Consider the following 19,195-nt stretch of genomic DNA (forward strand, 5'->3'; position numbering starts at 1 on the left):
TTTGCATACTTTTACTAAATTCTACCATTTTGATGTATTTTCTTCTTCTGAAGCAGTTTTTGGTAGAAAAGTACTTCAGGCAGCGGTTTCAGTTTGAATCTTCTGTTTATGTTTTTCATTAAACTTTATTTTGGGTGTGGATTATTTTCAGCAGGAATTGGCTGTCTTTATTTTATCCCTCCCTCTCTAGTGACTCTTGCGTGGAAAGATCCACATCTTGGGTAGTCATTATCCCATACGTCACTAGCTCATGGACTCTTGCTAATTACATGAAAGAAAACATAATTTATGTAAGAACTTACCTGATAAATTAATTTCTTTCATATTAGCAAGAGTCCATATGGCCCACCCTTTTTGTGGTGGTTATGATTTTTTTGTATAAAGCACAATTATTCCAATTCCTTATTTTTTATGCTTTCGCACTTTTTTCTTATCACCCCACTTCTTGGCTATTCGTTAAACTGATTTGTGGGTGTGGTGAGGGGTGTATTTGTAGGCATTTTGAGGTTTGGGAAACTTTGCCCCTCCTGGTAGGAATGTATATCCCATACGTCACTAGCTCATGGACTCTTGCTAATATGAAAGAAATGAATTTATCAGGTAAGTTCTTACATAAATTATGTTTTTTTATATATATATATATATATATATATATATATATATATATATATATATATATATATATATATATACACACACACACACTTACACATATATATATATATATATATATACACACACACACACTTACACACATATATATATATATATATATATATATATATATATATACATCCAACAATCAGCAGCTAGAACCTAGGTTATTTGCTGCTCCTGAGCTTTCCTATATAAACTTTTCAGCAATGGATAACAGGTGAAGAAAGAAAATTAAATAACAGAAGTAAATTGGAAAGTTATTTAAATTTGTATTATCTTTCTAAATCACGAATGTCTAATTATGACTTTACTGTCCCTTTATTTCCCATATAATAAATCTTAAGTGGTGGCAGCTTAGAGATAGTTTAGTGTGGTTGTCATTAAAGGGGAGTTTGGGAATTTTTTTCTAAGTCTAAGACAGACTAGAGAGTGTTCTTAACCCTTGCACCCACTGAACTAAGTCACAGGCTTGCCTGGAGTGGCTAAACTGTGAAAGATTGGTTAAAGTGGAGAGGGTCTGTTAATCATTTTTGTGCCGAAAGGTGATAACTAAGCCCCAACTATATAACGCAACAGACCTCCAGCTCTAATAAATTGGCACCTAGTTGCCAAGGGTGGATTCAATTTTAGGATTGGATATCAGAGCGCCAAACAACGTAGGCAGGGTCTATGGGCAAATATTCAAATACCAAAGGTAACAAGCTTAATAAAGGAATGATTTATTACGCAAAAAAATGTGCACAGTGCATTAATAATAAAAAGATGTTCACAAATAGAATTATACACAAGCAAACCGTTTTAAAAATAAAAAAGAGAAATAACAGACCTAATAGTTTCCTAGCTCTCTCTCTTAATAAAAAATGATTATAGGAGTAAATTAGTAAGTTGCTTAACATTGCATGTTCTATGCTTGCTGATTGGTGGTACATTTAGCCACCAATAAGAACGTGCTACCCAGGTGCTGAACCAAAAATGGTTTACATTCCGGCTTTTCAAATAAAGATAGCAAGAGAACAAATAAATAATTATAATAGGAGTACATTAGAAAGTTGCTTAAATTTGCAGGCTCTCTCTGAATCATGAAAGAGAAAATGTTGGTTTTGTGTCCCTTTAAGCAACGTTTCAAACCACTGTGTTTTTATAAAAACCAATATTTTTTATTCTTTTTTTTAAATTCCCTTGACTGTCTCTCCTGCAATTTTTTTTCAGAAGCTCAACAGATGGGCAGACATTTTAAACACAAATACACCTCCTGCCCTCTTGTGTTGCTCCTTTCTATATTGAATTGGAAAAGCATTTGGCTGTTGTAAGGAGTAATTCCATGACCAGTTACCTTGTTTATATATTTTTCTTATGCTGCACTATTTGTTTTGTTTATTGTAACTACTTGTGACCTCAATAAAGAGAAAAAGTTTAAAAAAAATGTAGGGAGTGCTAAACAGTGACCAGAAAGCTAAATATTAAGGATACAGGGAGTACTGGTTGGGACCTAATTTTCTAGGAGGATAAGGAGATAAATAAAATACACTAATACACCTAGATCTAGATTTTGGCGTTAGCCGTCAAAACCAGCGTTTTGGGCTACCGCTGGTATTTAGAGTCAGTCAGGAAAGGGTCTAACGCTCACTTTGCTCACTATTTAATAGCTATTGTACCTGGTTAAAATAAATACAAAGTTGCCTGTAAAATAAATATTAATCCTAAAATAGCTACAATATAATTATAATTTATATTGTAGTTATATTAGGATTTATTTTACAGGTAAGTATTTAGCTTTAAATAGGAATAATTTATTTAATAAGAGTTAATTTATTTAGTTAGAATAAAATTATATTTAACTTAGGGGGGTGTTAGTGTTAGGGTTAGACTTAGCTTTAGGGGTTAATAACTTTATTAGAGTAGCGGTGAGGTCCGGTCGGCAGATTAGGGGTTAATAAGTGTAGGTAGGTGGCGGCAACGTTGGGGCGGCAGATTAGGGGTTAATAAATATAATATAGGGGTCGGCGGTGTTAGGGGCAGCAGATTTAGGGTGCATAGGTATAATGTTGGTTGCGGCGGTGTACGGAGCAGCAGATTAGGGGTTTAAAAAATATGCAGGTGTCAGCGATAGCGGGGGCGGCAGATTAGGGGTTAATAAGTGTAAAGTTAGGGGTGTTTAGACTCGGGGTTCATGTTAGGGTGTTAGGTGCAGACATAGGAAGTGTTTTCCCATAGGAAACAATGGAGCTGCGTTAGGCGCTGAGCGCTGCTTTTTTGCAGGTGTTAGGTTCTTTTTTCAGCTCAAACTGCCCCATTGTTTCCTATGGGGGAATCGTGCACGAGCACGTTTTTGAAGCTGGCCGCGTCCGTAAGCACCGCTGGTATTTAGAGTTGCAGTGGCGGTAAATATGCCTGTACGCTCCCTTTTTGGAGCCTAATGCAGCCCTTCTGTGAACTCTAAATACCAGCGGTATTTAAAAGGTGCGGGGAAAAAAAAGCAAGCGTTAGCTACGCGTGTCGTTACCGACAAAACTCTAAATCTAGCCGATAGTTTTTTACATTGTTTTATGGGAAAATAAATGGTATGCGGTGTGATTGTATGTGACATTCTTACATCTGAATAAATGCAAGCCTGATTAGCTACTTGGATTTGCATCTATATCTTGGAGATTTTACTCTACAGGGAGTGCAGAATTATTAGGCAAATGAGTATTTTGACCACATCATCCTCTTTATGCATGTTGTCTTACTCCAAGCTGTATAGGCTCGAAAGCCTACTACCAATTAAGCATATTAGGTGATGTGCATCTCTGTAATGAGAAGGGGTGTGGTCTAATGACATCAACACCCTATATCAGGTGTGCATAATTATTAGGCAACTTCCTTTCCTTTGGCAAAATGGGTCAAAAGAAGGACTTGACAGGCTCAGAAAAGTAAAAAATAGTGAGATATCTTGCAGAGGGATGCAGCACTCTTAAAATTGCAAAGCTTCTGAAGCGTGATCATCGAACAATCAAGCGTTTCATTCAAAATAGTCAACAGGGTCGCAAGAAGCGTGTGGAAAAACCAAGGCGCAAAATAACTGCTCATGAACTGAGAAAAGTCAAGCGTGCAGCTGCCAAGATGCCACTTGCCACCAGTTTGGCCATATTTCAGAGCTGCAACATCACTGGAGTGCCCAAAAGCACAAGGTGTGCAATACTCAGAGACATGGCCAAGGTAAGAAAGGCTGAAAGACGACCACCACTGAACAAGACACACAAGCTGAAACGTCAAGACTGGGCCAAGAAATATCTCAAGACTGATTTTTCTAAGGTTTTATGGACTGATGAAATGAGAGTGAGTCTTGATGGGCCAGATGGATGGGCCCGTGGCTGGATTGGTAAAGGGCAGAGAGCTCCAGTCCGACTCAGACGCCAGCAAGGTGGAGGTGGAGTACTGGTTTGGGCTGGTATCATCAAAGATGAGCTTGTGGGGCCTTTTCGGGTTGAGGATGGAGTCAAGCTCAACTCCCAGTCCTACTGCCAGTTTCTGGAAGACACCTTCTTCAAGCAGTGGTACAGGAAGAAGTCTGCATCCTTCAAGAAAAACATGATTTTCATGCAGGACAATGCTCCATCACACGCGTCCAAGTACTCCACAGCGTGGCTGGCAAGAAAGGGTATAAAAGAAGAAAATCTAATGACATGGCCTCCTTGTTCACCTGATCTGAACCCCATTGAGAACCTGTGGTCCATCATCAAATGTGAGATTTACAAGGAGGGAAAACAGTACACCTCTCTGAACAGTGTCTGGGAGGCTGTGGTTGCTGCTGCACGCAATGTTGATGGTGAACAGATCAAAACACTGAAAGAATCCATGGATGGCAGGCTTCTGAGTGTCCTTGCAAAGAAAGGTGGCTGTATTGGTCACTGATTTGTTTTTGTTTTGTTTTTGAATGTCAGAAATGTATATTTGTGAATGTTGAGATGTTATATTGGTTTCACTGGTAAAAATAAATAATTGAAATGGGTATATATTTGTTTTTTGTTAAGTTGCCTAATAATTATGCACAGTAATAGTCACCTGCACACACAGATATCCCCCTAAAATAGCTATAACTAAAAACAAACTAAAAACTACTTCCAAAACTATTCAGCTTTGATATTAATGAGTTTTTTGGGTTCATTGAGAACATGGTTGTTGTTCAATAATAAAATTAATCCTCAAAAATACAACTTGCCTAATAATTCTGCACTTCCTGTAGTGTCTAACACTGCCAGAAAGAGCTGATTTCATGTGGCCTCATACATTTTTAAAATACTCCACTACTTTTTCTCTTTTTTTGACAGAATGACGCCTCAAACCAAGTATGCCTGAGTTCAGTTCCTTTATTTCTAAACAGTTTGAATAAAGGTGGTGTATATCCTGCGCAAAGAACAGGTGGGGAAGGGGGGTGGGGGATGCCTCTAGCTCTCCTCGATGGGTACCCTAGCGTGCCCAATGTGTAAAAGATATATGCAAGGTAGAGGTGAGCGCCAATAGAAGGCTGAGGGTAGGGTGGGGAACGCTAAAATAGGCTAAAATTAGCTGATAGAATGTAAAATTAAAAATTACAAATTTTTTTATTCCATACAATAATTATAATAATAAAAAAGAACAATATACACTGATAGTTGTTCATGGATCCATGTTACAAATGGTAGCAAATTACAGTGTTAGGTAAAATACAATACAATATACTAATAAAAACAATTGTAAATACTGATAAATTCAGTGGCTGATGATATAGCCTTTTATGCTGAGTATCTGTTAAATGATTAACACCTTGGTTGAGTCCAGTAAGTGTAAGATGCTCCTGGTAGATAGTGTAGGGTTAATTGTAATCCAATATTGTGCAGGAGAAAAAAGTAGCAAGATTTGGGTGTGATCAGTGTCCAATACAACAATTTAGAAAAAGTGGTAGAAAAAATGTGTGTTCACTCTATGTGATGAAAAAATGATGATAAAAAATGATGAAATCCCTCCAAAAAAATGTTATAAAAAAATGAAAAAAGGTGAAAAAGGATAAAATAGGATAAAAAAATAGTGTCAATTTCGAAATCCGAAGTGATGTTGGTGATGTCAGTGCAAATCAATCAATCAGTGGTTCAGTATTGATGCAATGTTTTGAAAAAATAAGATTATGCAAAAAGAAAAAATCCTGAAAAAAAGAAAACAAACAATACTCTAATATATGCAATCTGTACAATAGATATATCAGTATTATGCTTACTCAGATCTGTCGACGCGTTTCGGCCATATACCTCTGGCCTTTATCAAGACTTCTTGACAGTCTTGATAAAGGCCAGAGGTATATGGCCGAAACGCGTCGACAGATCTGAGTAAGCATAATACTGATATATCTATTGTACAGATTGCATATATTAGAGTATTGTTTGTTTTCTTTTTTTCAGGATTTTTTCTTTTTGCATAATCTTATTTTTTCAAAACATTGCATCAATACTGAACCACTGATTGATTGATTTGCACTGACATCACCAACATCACTTCGGATTTCGAAATTGACACTATTTTTTTATCCTATTTTATCCTTTTTCACCTTTTTTCATTTTTTTATAACATTTTTTTGGAGGGATTTCATCATTTTTTATCATCATTTTTTCATCACATAGAGTGAACACACATTTTTTCTACCACTTTTTCTAAATTGTTGTATTGGACACTGATCACACCCAAATCTTGCTACTTTTTTCTCCTGCACAATATTGGATTACAATTAACCCTACACTATCTACCAGGAGCATCTTACACTTACTGGACTCAACCAAGGTGTTAATCATTTAACAGATACTCAGCATAAAAGGCTATATCATCAGCCACTGAATTTATCAGTATTTACAATTGTTTTTATTAGTATATTGTATTGTATTTTACCTAACACTGTAATTTGCTACCATTTGTAACATGGATCCATGAACAACTATCAGTGTATATTGTTCTTTTTTATTATTATAATTATTGTATGGAATAAAAAAATTTGTAATTTTTAATTTTACATTCTATCAGCTAATTTTAGCCTATTTTAGCGTTCCCCACCCTACCCTCAGCCTTTATTTCTAAACAGTCATTACTGACCACATGACTCAAAACGGCCCTCTAGTGTCTTACTGCAAAAGATCATTTTAGTGGGAGCACTGACAGTCTGTGTATCTCTGACAGGGCTTGAGGACTGACTTTATAGAACTCATTAGAATAGAATTTTACCACTATAGTATACAAAAACATCTGGAGTGAATGTGGTCAGCATGCAGAACTTCTGTTTCCTCCAAACTTCAACAGTTTTTGTCCAAAAATAACACTTCTTGCTAAATCTAGTGCTGTGACAGGTGTTCAGTGTCTTGTTATAGTCTGTTCTACAGAAAGTAAAATATGAGAGGTGTGATAAACTGAAGCAGTAATTCTGTTATTTACATTGGAGCTAGACAGTGTTTATCTGACAAACATGGATAATGTCTTGTGTATTGATTATAGATTGCGTATAGTTAGGTGAGATGCTAGAACACTGCCTGGAGTTTCCAGATGCCAGCCAGCATGTCCTTTTACATCTTACTAAGAAAATATATCTGCCATCATTTCCTTCTTCACAGATGATCAGATCCTATTTAAATACACTGTTTGAATGTTCATGCTTTAAAATGTTTGTGACTTTTAGAAAAAAAATAGTGTGGTGTTTATTTGTTTCAGAGGAAAGAGAAACTCTAAATACAACCATGTGTAACTGTGGGTAAGAGTGGTTACCGGGAAGATGTATTTCAACCACATGGAATGTTGGTTTATTGTTTTTTTGTATGTTAGCGATTATTTCTATTGTTCAACCATGATAAACCTCTCACCTACCACAGTGAAATGTAAAGCTCTGGTTAATTTCTTATACTGAGAGCCTAGATTATCCTCTTTAGCAATGCTCTGCTGATCACTTTAGATTTTATTTTTTAGACTTCTGACTTGAATTCCTTTAATAATCTCCTTCCTGTCTGTTTTCTCACCTTCTTCACCAATCACCTTTCTAGCTAATGTCTGCACTTCAGCCATGTTACTTTGCTTTTTTCCTCTCTCTTGCTTCCCCCTCTTCCCATTGCACAATCTCCCTTTCTTTTCCTCAGTTTTTGCTTTTGCACTTTTAACAAACATTGTGTTTCTCTGCAGGTTTTTTCCTCATCAGCCACCTAATCTTTTCAGACTAGACTTCTACTTTTTCCTATGTAACCTTAGTCTTTCATTTATCACTGCTTTTTTATTTTCCCTTAATACCCTCTTTCTTCTTCCTTTGCTAACTCATCTGCCCCAATACCACCTTATGCTCTTTGTGCCCATATTTCCTCACTGTACTCTCCCCTCTCAAATTATTATATCTCCCCCATTGCTTTACACTCTGTTCATGCTTTAGGCTTTCCCACTCCACTTCTGTTACTCCATAGATTTTGCCAAAACTGCTAATGCTTAAATGCCTCACTCACTGAAACCCAAAAAATGTTCTTTCCTGATTCAGATAGAAAATACAATATTAAACAACATTCCAATTTACTTCTGTTATCTAATTTGCTTTATTCTTTAGGTATCCTTTGTTGAAGAAATATCAATGCACATGACTGAGCAAATCACCAATCAGCAGCTACTGAGCCTATTTAGATATGCTTTTCTACAAAGGATATCAAGATAATTAAACAAATTATATAATAGAAGTAAATTAGAAAGTTGTTTAAAATTGCATACTCTTTCTAAATCATGAAAGAAAAAAGTTTGGGTTTCATGTCCCTTTAAGGTCTTCCTAACAATCTTCTGTTACTTTTCACCTCAGCGTCTACCCTTTCGCCTATTCTTCTATTCTCGTCTACACTTGCATCATCCTTTTACCTATTGGTGTTTCGAACTCTCTTGTCATGCCATTTCTTATTTATTTTTACTTAGCTTCTAATAATTTCCCACAAGTCTGTCCAGTTTTGCCTTCTCTTCCTTTGTGATCCACTTATTCCTCACCCATTGCAAACACCCTGCCTGATTTGAGCCTTGTTGGAGAACGACTGAGCTAATTTTGCATTGCTAACCTGTAACCTGATCTGTTTCTTTTTAGTGAGAGAATAGTGGTCCTGGAAAGAAGATGCTGGGATCTGAACGTGGTGTAGTGGACGAATGGCTCTCCGAATACAAGGTTAGGATTTATAGCATTACTTATTTGAACAAATCGAAAATTCCAATTTGATTTTAAAGAAATATGTACTATAGACTGATGAAAAACTATTTGAAATAGAACAAATGAGAAAAGCAGTGCTCTTATAAAAATATTATTTATGTAAAACAGAAATTTCCCTGCAAGAATTATTGTGTTTTTTTGTTTCTCTTTTTAGATCTTTATATATGTAGGGGAAACTTCCCCCTGTTTCCATATTCTGTGCCATTCGTTTGAGGAGATATATATTGCGGATTAACAGTTCTCACATATACCTAACTACAATATATTTTTGTTTTGTTTTTACAATGTTAATAATAGGCTTGTTCTGAAACCTTTATTTAACTCACTTCTTTAAGTTCTCTTTATTGTTTATTTTTTTTTAATAATGTTTGATTGTTCTCAAGGCCATTGTGATTTTATGGTATTTCTACCCATGTGCATATCTAAAGGGCAGTTAAGTCCAAAAAATTGGTACATGTTGAGTTACATTTTTCTTTTTTTCACTAGGTATTACCTGAAACTCAGCTCCCTGCTTATGCTGCAACTCTCCATCGCAAGAAGACGCTTGTTTCTGCTTTGTATAAAGTGATTCAAGACCCAAATAACGAGGTGAGATTTGTAAACCAGTCCAACAACAAAACAAACCCCAGCCTATGCTACACAATCATTACTATTACTATTTAGGACACATTATCCAAGGTCTTAAGTTATGTGTATTTCAAAAGAGAATAGTTTTTTTTAATCATTTTAATATTTAATATTTTTGTAATGCATTGTTGCTAGGCAGTGTTATGGCTTTCAGCTGAAACGTGTAAGCTTGTGCTGTCAGCTTACCCTTTTACTAAGCTGCTCTGCAGTTATGTGGGATGGTTGCCTACTTTTTTGTTCTTGCATATAATAAATGTTAAGTTTTATAATTATGTCGCTCCCAGTTGTTTATTTATCTTGATTGCTGGTTTGAGCGGCATATGAGTCTCCTTGCATTTGCAAGTTAAACCCCATATAACCTTTGTTGTTAAAGCTTTTACGGATCACGAATCATCTCCTCACTTGTAATATCACATCCCTCCCTACAACTCACCCTACTTTTACCCCTCACACCAAACTTCACAGAAGCATCAAGTCATTAGATTAGAAACAGCTGGCTAGCTCTCTTGGATCTCTCCTCTCTTCCATCCCCTCCTTTTCCTGCCCTGATGAATCTATCTGCCACTATATAACTCCATTACATCGGTCCTTGACAATCTGGCCCCACCTAACATAGCTCGGAAATCATACACTCATCCTAATCCCTGGCACACTCCTCTAACACGGTATCTATGCAGATGTTCCCGTACTGCTGAGCGACACTGGAGAAAATCTTGGAGTTCAGCTGACTTTCTTCTCTACAAGTTCTTACTATTCTGCCCTTTAATCTATATAAGCAACATTATTTCGCCACTCTTAACTCTACTCTTTCTTCAAACCCAAAACGTCTGTTCTCCACGTTAAATGCTATTATCCGCCCACCACCTCCTACTGCAACTTCTCAGCTCAAGATTTTGCCAGCTACTTCAATAACAAAATAGACTCCATCAGAAATTATATCAGCTCTCAACATGCTACCGGTCTCAAACCCCCTCAAAACCTCACTATCATCCAAAACCCATATAGCCATAAATGTATCTCTTTTGCCCTTGTTACAAAGGATGAAGTTTCTGTCCTTATGCTATCCTCTCACTTTACTACCTTTCCCCTCGACCCCATCCCCTCAAGCTACTCCCTGCCCTCTCTTCTACCCTTACCCCTATACTCACACACATCTTCATCCTCTCCCTCAGCACTGGTATTTCTCCTGTTAAGTGTAGTCAGTCCACGGGTCATCATTACTTATGGGATATTAACTCCTCCCCAACAGGAAGTGCAAGAGGATCACCCAAGCAGAGCTGCTATATAGCTCCTCCCCTCTACGTCACACCCAGTCATTCTCTTGCACCCAACTAATAGATAGGATGTGTGAGAGGACTGTGGTGATTAAACTTAGTTTTTTATATCTTCAATCAAAAGTTTGTTATTTTAAACGACACCGGAGTGTGTTGTTTCCTTCTCAGGCAGAATTTGAAGAAGAATCTACCTGAGTTTTTGTATATGATCTTAGCGGACGTAACTAAGATCCGTTTGCTGTTCTCGGCCATTCTGAGGAGTAAGGTAACTTCAGATCAGAGACAGCGGGCAGGTTCACCTGCAAAGAGGTATGTTGCAGTATATTATTTTCTAAGGAATGGAATTGACTTTGAAAATACTGCTAATACCGATATAATGTAAGTACAGCCTTAAATGCAGTAGTAGCAACTGGTATCAGGCTGACATGTATATATGTTTACACTTAAGTATTTCTGGGGAATGGCACTTCACTGGGAAAATACTGTATGCATATAACTTTTAGCCTAACTTGCAGTGTGAGCGACTAGCAGCAGGCTTTTTAATGACATTTCATATATTAGATTTTAAACGTTTACTGGCATGTTAAATCGTTTAATTATCTGAGGTACTTGGTGAAAATTGTTTTGGGCTTTATTTTCCACATGGCTGTCGTTGTTTTAAATTAAAACAGTTTACTGAGCTTCCCTCACTGTTGTAGTGTGAGTGGGAGGGGCCTATTTTGGCACTTTTACTACGCATCAGAAATTCAGTCACAGTCTGTCTTTTTCTCCCTGCATGATCCAGGACGTCTCCACAGAGCTCAGGGGTCTTCAAAACTAGTTTTGAGGGAGGTAATCACTCACAGCAGACCTGTGAGACTGTGCTTGACTGTGATAAAAACGCTTATATTGTCAATTGTTATACGTTTTTTTCTGATATTAAGGGTTAATCATCCATTGCTAATGTGTGCAATCCTTTGCTAAATTTGGTTTATATAACTAATCCGGTTCATTTTTATTCAACTGTGTCAGTTTTTTGTGTGCTTCTTAAAGGCACAGTAACGTTTTTACATATTGCTTGTAAATTTAGTTGAAAAGTATTTCCAAGCTTGCTAGTCTAATTGCTAGTTTGTTTAAACATGTCTGACACAGAGGAAACTCTTTGTGCAATATGTTCAAAAGCCAAGGTGGAGCCCAATAGAAATTTATGTACTAATTGCATTGATGCTACTTTAAATAAAAGTCAATCTGTACATGTTAAGCAACATTCACCAGACAACGAGGGGGAAGTTATGCCGACTAACTTGCCTCACGTGTCAGTACCTGCATCTCCCGCTCAGGAGGTGCGTGATATTGTAACGCCAAGTACATCAGGGCGGCCATTACAAATCACTTTACAAGACATGGCTAATGTTATGACTGAAGTTTTGTCTAAATTGCCAGAACTTAGAGGTAAACGAGATCACTCTGGGATGAGAACAGAGTATACTGATAATGCTAGGACCATGTCTGATACTGCGTCACAATACGCAGAGCATGAGGACGGAGAGCTTCATTCTGCGGGTGACGGATCTGATCCAAATAAATTGGATTCAGACATTTCAAATTTTAAGTTGAAGCTGGAAAACCTCCGTGTATTGCTAGGGGAGGTGTTAGCGGCTCTGAATGATTGTAACACAGTTGCAATCCCAGAGAAAATGTGTAGGTTGGATAAATATTTTGCGGTACCGACGAGTACTGACGTTTTTCCTATACCTAAGAGACTTACTGAAATTATTACTAAGGAGTGGGACAGACCCGGTGTGCCTTTCTCACCCCCTCCTATATTCAGAAAAATGTTTCCAATAGACGCCACCACACGGGACTTATGGCAAACGGTCCCTAAGGTGGAGGGAGCAGTTTCTACTTTAGCTAAGCGTACCACTATCCCGGTGGAGGATAGCTGTGCCTTTTCAGATCCAATGGATAAAAAGTTAGAGGGTTACCTTAAGAAAATGTTTGTTCAACAAGGTTTTATATTACAACCCCTTGCATGCATTGCGCCTGTCACGGCTGCGGCAGCATTTTGGTTTGAGTCTCTGGAAGAGACCCTTGACTCAGCGACATTAGATGAGATTTCACTTAAGCTTAAAACCCTTAAGCTAGCTAATTCATTTATTTCTGATGCCGTAGTACATTTAACTAAACTTACGGCTAAGAATTCCGGATTCGCCATTCAGGCACGCAGAGCGCTGTGGCTAAAATCCTGGTCAGCTGATGTAACTTCTAAATCGAAACTACTTAACATACCTTTCAAGGGGCAGACTTTATTCGGGCCCGGTTTGAAAGAAATTATCGCTGATATTACGGGAGGTAAAGGCCATGCCCTGCCTCAAGACAGAGCCAAACCCAGGGCTAGACAGTCTAATTTTCGTGCCTTTCGTAATTTCAAGGCAGGAGCAGCATCAACTTCCTCTGCTCCAAAACAGGAAGGAGCTGTTGCTCGCTACAGACAAGGCTGGAAACCTAACCAGGCCTGGAACAAGGGCAAGCAGGCCAGAAAGCCTGCTGCTGCCCCTAAGACAGCATGAAGTGAGGGCCCCCGATCCGGTAACGGATCTAGTGGGGGGCAGACTCTCTCTCTTCGCCCAGGCTTGGGCAAGAGATGTCCAGGATCCCTGGGCGTTGGAGATCATATCTCAGGGATATCTTCTGGACTTCAAAGCTTCTCCTCCACAAGGGAGATTTCACCTTTCAAGGTTGTCAACAAACCAGATAAAGAAAGAGGCGTTTCTACGCTGTGTACAAGACCTTTTACTAATGGGAGTGATCCATCCAGTTCCGTGGTCGGAACACGGACAAGGGTTTTACTCAAATCTGTTTGTGGTTCCCAAAAAAGAGGGAACCTTCAGACCAATATTGGATTTAAAGATCCTAAACAAATTCCTAAGAGTTCCATCATTCAAGATGGAAACTATTCGGACAATCTTACCCATGATCCAAAGAGGTCAGTACATGACCACAGTGGATTTAAAGGATGCTTACCTTCACATACCGATTCACAGAGAACATTACCGGTATCTAAGGTTTGCCTTCCTAGACAAGCATTACCAGTTTGTACGGCTCCAAGAATCTTTACAAAGGTTCTGGGCTCTCTTCTGGCGGTACTAAGACCGCGAGGAATTTCGGTAGCTCCGTACCTAGACGACATTCTGATACAAGCGTCAAGCTTTCAAACTGCCAAGTCTCATACAGAGTTAGTACTGGCATTTCTAAGATCACATGGGTGGAAAGTAAACGAGGAGAAGAGTTCTCTCTTACCACTCACAAGAGTTCCCTTCTTGGGGACTCTTATAGATTCTGTAGAAATGAAAATTTACCTGACAGAGGACAGGTTAACAAAGCTTCTAAATGCTTGCCGTGCCCTTCATTCCACCCGTCAGTGGCTCAATGCATGGAGGTAATCGGCTTAATGGTAGCGGCAATGGACATAGTTCCTTTTGCACGCCTGCACCTCAGACCGCTGCAATTGTGCATGCTAAGTCAGTGGAATGGGGATTACTCAGATTTGTCCCCTACGCTGTATCTGGATCAGGAGACCAGAGATTCTCTTCTATGGTGGCTTTCTCGGCCACATCTGTCCAGGGGGATGCCCTTCAGCAGGCCAGACTGGACAATTGTAACTACAGACGCCAGCCTTCTAGGTTGGGGCGCTGTCTGGAATTCCCTGAAGGCTCAGGGATCATGGACTCAAGAGGAGAGTCTCCTTCCAATAAACATTCTGGAATTGAGAGCAGTTCTCAATGCCCTTCTGGCTTGGCCTCAGTTAGCAACTCTGAGGTTTATCAGGTTTCAGTCGGACAACATCACGACTGTGGCTTACATCAACCATCAGGGAGGGACAAGAAGTTCCTTAGCGATGATGGAAGTATCAAAGATAATTCGCTGGGCAGAGTCTCACTCTTGCCACCTGTCAGCGATCCACATCCCAGGAGTGGACAACTGGGAGGCGGATTTCCTAAGTCGCCAGACTTTTCATCCGGGGGAGTGGGAACTTCATCCGGAGGTCTTTGCCCAAATACTTCGACGTTGGGGCAAACCAGATATGGATCTCATGGCGTCTCGCCGGAACGCCAAGCTTCCTCGTTACGGGTCCAGGTCCAGGGACCCGGGAGCGGTCCTGATAGATGCCTTGACAGCACCTTGGACCTTCAGGATGGCTTATGTGTTTCCACCCTTCCCGATGCTTCCTCGTTTGATTGCCAGGATCAAACAGGAGAAAGCATCAGTGATTCTAATAGCGCCTGCGTGGCCACGCAGGACCTGGTATGCTGATCTAGTGGACATGTCATCCTGTCCACCTTGCTCTCTGCCTATGAGACAGGACCTTCTAATTCAGGGTCCTTTCAAACATCAAAATCTAATTTCTCTGAAGCTGACTGCATGGAAATTGAACGCTTAATTTTATCAAAGCGTGGATTTTCGGAGCCAGTAATTGATACCTTAATACAGGCTAGGAAACCTGTTACCAGGAAAATTTACCATAAGATATGGCGTAAATACTTACACTGGTGCGAATCCAAGGGTTACTCATGGAGTAAGGTTAGGATTCCTAGGATATTGTCTTTTCTACAAGAAGGTTTAGAAAAGGGTTTATCTGCTAGTTCGTTAAAGGGACAGATCTCAGCTCTGTCCATTCTTTTACACAAGCGTCTGTCAGAAGTTCCAGACGTTCAGGCTTTTTGTCAGGCTTTGGCCAGGATTAAGCCTGTGTTTAAATCTGTTGCTCCGCCGTGGAGCTTAAACTTAGTTCTTAACGTTTTACAAGGTGTTCCGTTTGAACCCCTTCACTCCATTGATATCAAGCTGTTATCTTGGAAAGTTCTGTTTTTAATGGCTATTTCCTCGGCTCGTAGAGTCTCTGAATTATCAGCCTTACATTGTGATTCTCCGTATCTGATTTTTCATTCAGATAAGGTAGTTCTGCGTACTAAACCTGGGTTCTTACCTAAGGTAGTCACTAACAAGAATATCAATCAAGAGATTGTTGTTCCATCATTGTGTCCTAACCCTTCTTCAAAGAAGGAACGACTTCTGCACAATCTAGATGTAGTCCGTGCCCTGAAATTTTATTTACAGGCAACTAAAGATTTTCGACAAACTTCTTCCCTTTTTGTCGTTTATTCTGGACAGAGGAGAGGTCAAAAAGCATCTGCTACCTCTCTATCCTTTTGGCTTCGTAGCATAATACGCTTAGCCTATGAGACTGCTGGACAGCAACCTCCTGAAAGGATTACAGCTCATTCTACTAGAGCTGTGGCTTCCACTTGGGCCTTTAAGAACGAGGCCTCTGTTGAACAGATTTGCAAGGCTGCAACTTGGTCTTCTCTTCATACTTTTTCCAAATTTTACAAATTTGACACTTTTGCTTCTTCGGAGGCTGTTTTTGGGAGAAAGGTTCTTCAGGCAGTGGTTCCTTCCGTATAGAGATCCTGCCTGTCCCTCCCGTCATCCGTGTACTTAGCTTTGGTATTGGTATCCCATAAGTAATGATGACCCGTGGACTGACTACACTTAACAGGAGAAAACATAATTTATGCTTACCTGATAAATTCCTTTCTCCTGTAGTGTAGTCAGTCCACGGCCCGCCCTGTTTTTTTAAGGCAGGTCTAAAGTTTTTAATTATACTCCAGTCACCACTGCACCCTATAGTTTCTCCTTTCTCGTTTGGTTCTCGGTCGAATGACTGGGTGTGACGTAGAGGGGAGGAGCTATATAGCAGCTCTGCTTGGGTGATCCTCTTGCACTTCCTGTTGGGGAGGAGTTAATATCCCATAAGTAATGATGACCCGTGGACTGACTACACTACAGGAGAAAGGAATTTATCAGGTAAGCATAAATTATGTTATTTCCCTCATCTCTTAAACACGGACTGGTCACACCGATCCTCAAAAAAACCTTCTCTCGACCCAACCTCCCCATCCAACTACCGCCCTATTTCCCTACTCCCTCTTGTCTAGAAGCTTCTAGAGAAGCTAGTCTACCCCATTTCCTTACACTAAACTCCCTCCTGGACTCACTGCAATCTGGATTTCGGCCCCACCACTCCACTGAGACAGCAATTGTTAAGGTTACCAACGACCTACTTACAGCAAAATCCAAAGGCCACTTCTCTCTGCTTATCCTCCTTGATCTGTCTGCAGCCTTTGATGCTGTCAACCACTCTCTTTTCCTCCAACCCCTCCAATCATTCGGCATTTGCGACACGGCTCTCTAGTGTTTCTCTTCCTATCTGTCTAACCGTACCTTTAGTGTAGCCTTCTCTGGGGCATCCTCTGCCCCGTTACCACTTTCTATTGGGGTACCACAAGGCTCTGTCCTTGGTCCCCTTCTCTTCTCAATCTACACATAATCTTTAGGTTCCTTAATAACGTCCCATGGGTTTCAATACCCTTTGTATGCCGATTGCATCCAAATCTACTTCTCTGCACCAGACCTATCTTCTTCCTTGCAAACCCGTGTCACTAACTGTCTTTCTTTCATGTAATTAGCAAGAGTCCATGAGCTAGTGACGTATGGGATATACATTCCTACCAGGAGGGGCAAAGTTTCCCAAACCTTAAAATGCCTATAAATACACCCCTCACCACACCCACAAATCAGTTTTACAAACTTTGCCTCCTATGGAGGTGGTGAAGTAAGTTTGTGCTAGATTCTACGTTGATATGCGCTCCGCAGCAGGTTGGAGCCCGGTTTTCCTCTCAGCGTGCAGTGAATGTCAGAGGGATGAGAGTATTGCCTATTTGAATGCAATGATCTCCTTCTACGGGGTCTATTTCATAGGTTCTCTGTTATCGGTCGTAGAGATTCATCTCTTACCTCCCTTTTCAGATCGACTATATACTCTTATATATATACCATTACCTCTGCTGATTTTCGTTTCAGTACTGGTTTGGCTTTCTACAACATGTAGATGAGTGTCCTGGGGTAAGTAAGTAAGCTTATTTTCTGTGACACTCTAAGCTATGGTTAGGCACTTTTTTATAAAGTTCTAAATATATGTATTCAAACATTTATTTGCCTTGACTCAGGATGTTCAACATTCCTTATTTTCAGACAGTCAGTTTCATATTTGGGATAATGCATTTGAATCAATCATTTTTTCTTACCTTAAAAAATTTGACTTTTTCCCTGTGGGCTGTTAGGCTCGCGGGGGCTGAAAATGCTTCATTTTATTGCGTCATTCTTGGCGCGGACTTTTTTGGCGCAAAATTTTTTTTCTGTTGCGTCATTTTTTGACGTTTTTTTGCGTCAAAAGTGTCGGAGTTCCGGATGTGGCGTCATTTTTGGCGCCAAAAGCATTTAGGCGCCAAATAATGTGGGCTTCTTATTTGGCGCTAAAAAATATGGGCGTCATTTTTGTCTCCACATTATTTAAGTCTCATTATTTATTGCTTCTGGTTGCTAGAAGCTTGTTCACTGGCATTTTTTTCCCATTCCTGAAACTGTCATTTAAGGAATTTGATCAATTTTGCTTTATATGTTGTTTTTTCTATTACATATTGCAAGATGTTCCACGTTGCAACTGAGTCAGAAGATACTTCAGGAAAATCGCTGCCCGGTGCTGGAGCTACCAAGCTGAGTGTATCTGCTATAAACTTTTGGTATCTGTTTCTCCAGCTGTTGTTTGTATTGCATGTCATGACAAACTTATTAATGCAGATAAAATTTCCTTTAGTACTGTTACATTACCTGTTGCTGTTCCGTCAACATCTAATTCTCAGAGTGTTCCTGATAACATAAGAGATTTTATTTTTAAATCCATTAAGAAGGCTATGTCTGTTATTTCTCCTTCTAGTATACATAAAAGTCTTTTAAAACTTCTCTTTTTTCAGATGAATTTTTAAATGAACATCATCATTCTGATACTGATAATGGTTCTTCTGGTTCAGAGGTTTCTGTCTCAGAGGTTGATGCTGATAAATCTTTGTATTTGTTCAAGATGGAATTTATTCGTTCTTTACTTAAAGAATTATTAATTGCATTAGAAATAGAGGATTCTGGTCCTCTTGATACTAAATCTAAACGTTTAAATAAGGTTTTTAAATCTCCTGTAGTTATTCCAGAAGTGTTTTCTCTCCCTGGTGCTATTTCTGAAGTAATTTCCAGGGAATGGAATAATTTGGGTAATTCATTTACTCCTTCTAAAACGTTTTAAGCAATTATATCCTGTGCCATCTGACAGATTAGAGTTTTTGGGACAAAATCCCTAAGGTTAATGGGGCTGTCTCTACTCCTGCTATATTTTTAGCGGATGTTGCTGCAGCTTCAACTTTTTGGTTAGAAGCTTTAGCGCAACAAGTAACAGATCATAATTTTATAGCATTATTATTATTCTATAACATGCTAATAATTTTATTTGTGATACCATCTTTTGATATTATTAGAGTTGATGTCAGGTATATGT

At 39.2% G+C, this 19,195-nt stretch overlaps 1 protein-coding gene across 1 annotated transcript in view; it reads left to right on the plus strand.

Moving 5' to 3' along the window:
• The window catches only part of HYCC2 (hyccin PI4KA lipid kinase complex subunit 2), a 346,768-nt gene that overhangs the window by 151,594 nt on the left and 175,979 nt on the right, over window positions 1-19,195 (plus strand). Inside the window, exons 3-4 of the mRNA XM_053713298.1 lie at window positions 8,750-8,827; window positions 9,356-9,457. Coding sequence (XP_053569273.1) covers window positions 8,777-8,827; window positions 9,356-9,457 — 153 coding nt within the window. The 5' untranslated portion in view covers window positions 8,750-8,776. The remainder of the gene's footprint in view (window positions 1-8,749; window positions 8,828-9,355; window positions 9,458-19,195) is intronic.

The sequence above is a fragment of the Bombina bombina genome, chromosome 1 (genome assembly GCF_027579735.1).
Source record: "Bombina bombina isolate aBomBom1 chromosome 1, aBomBom1.pri, whole genome shotgun sequence".
Lineage (NCBI taxonomy): Eukaryota > Metazoa > Chordata > Amphibia > Anura > Bombinatoridae > Bombina > Bombina bombina.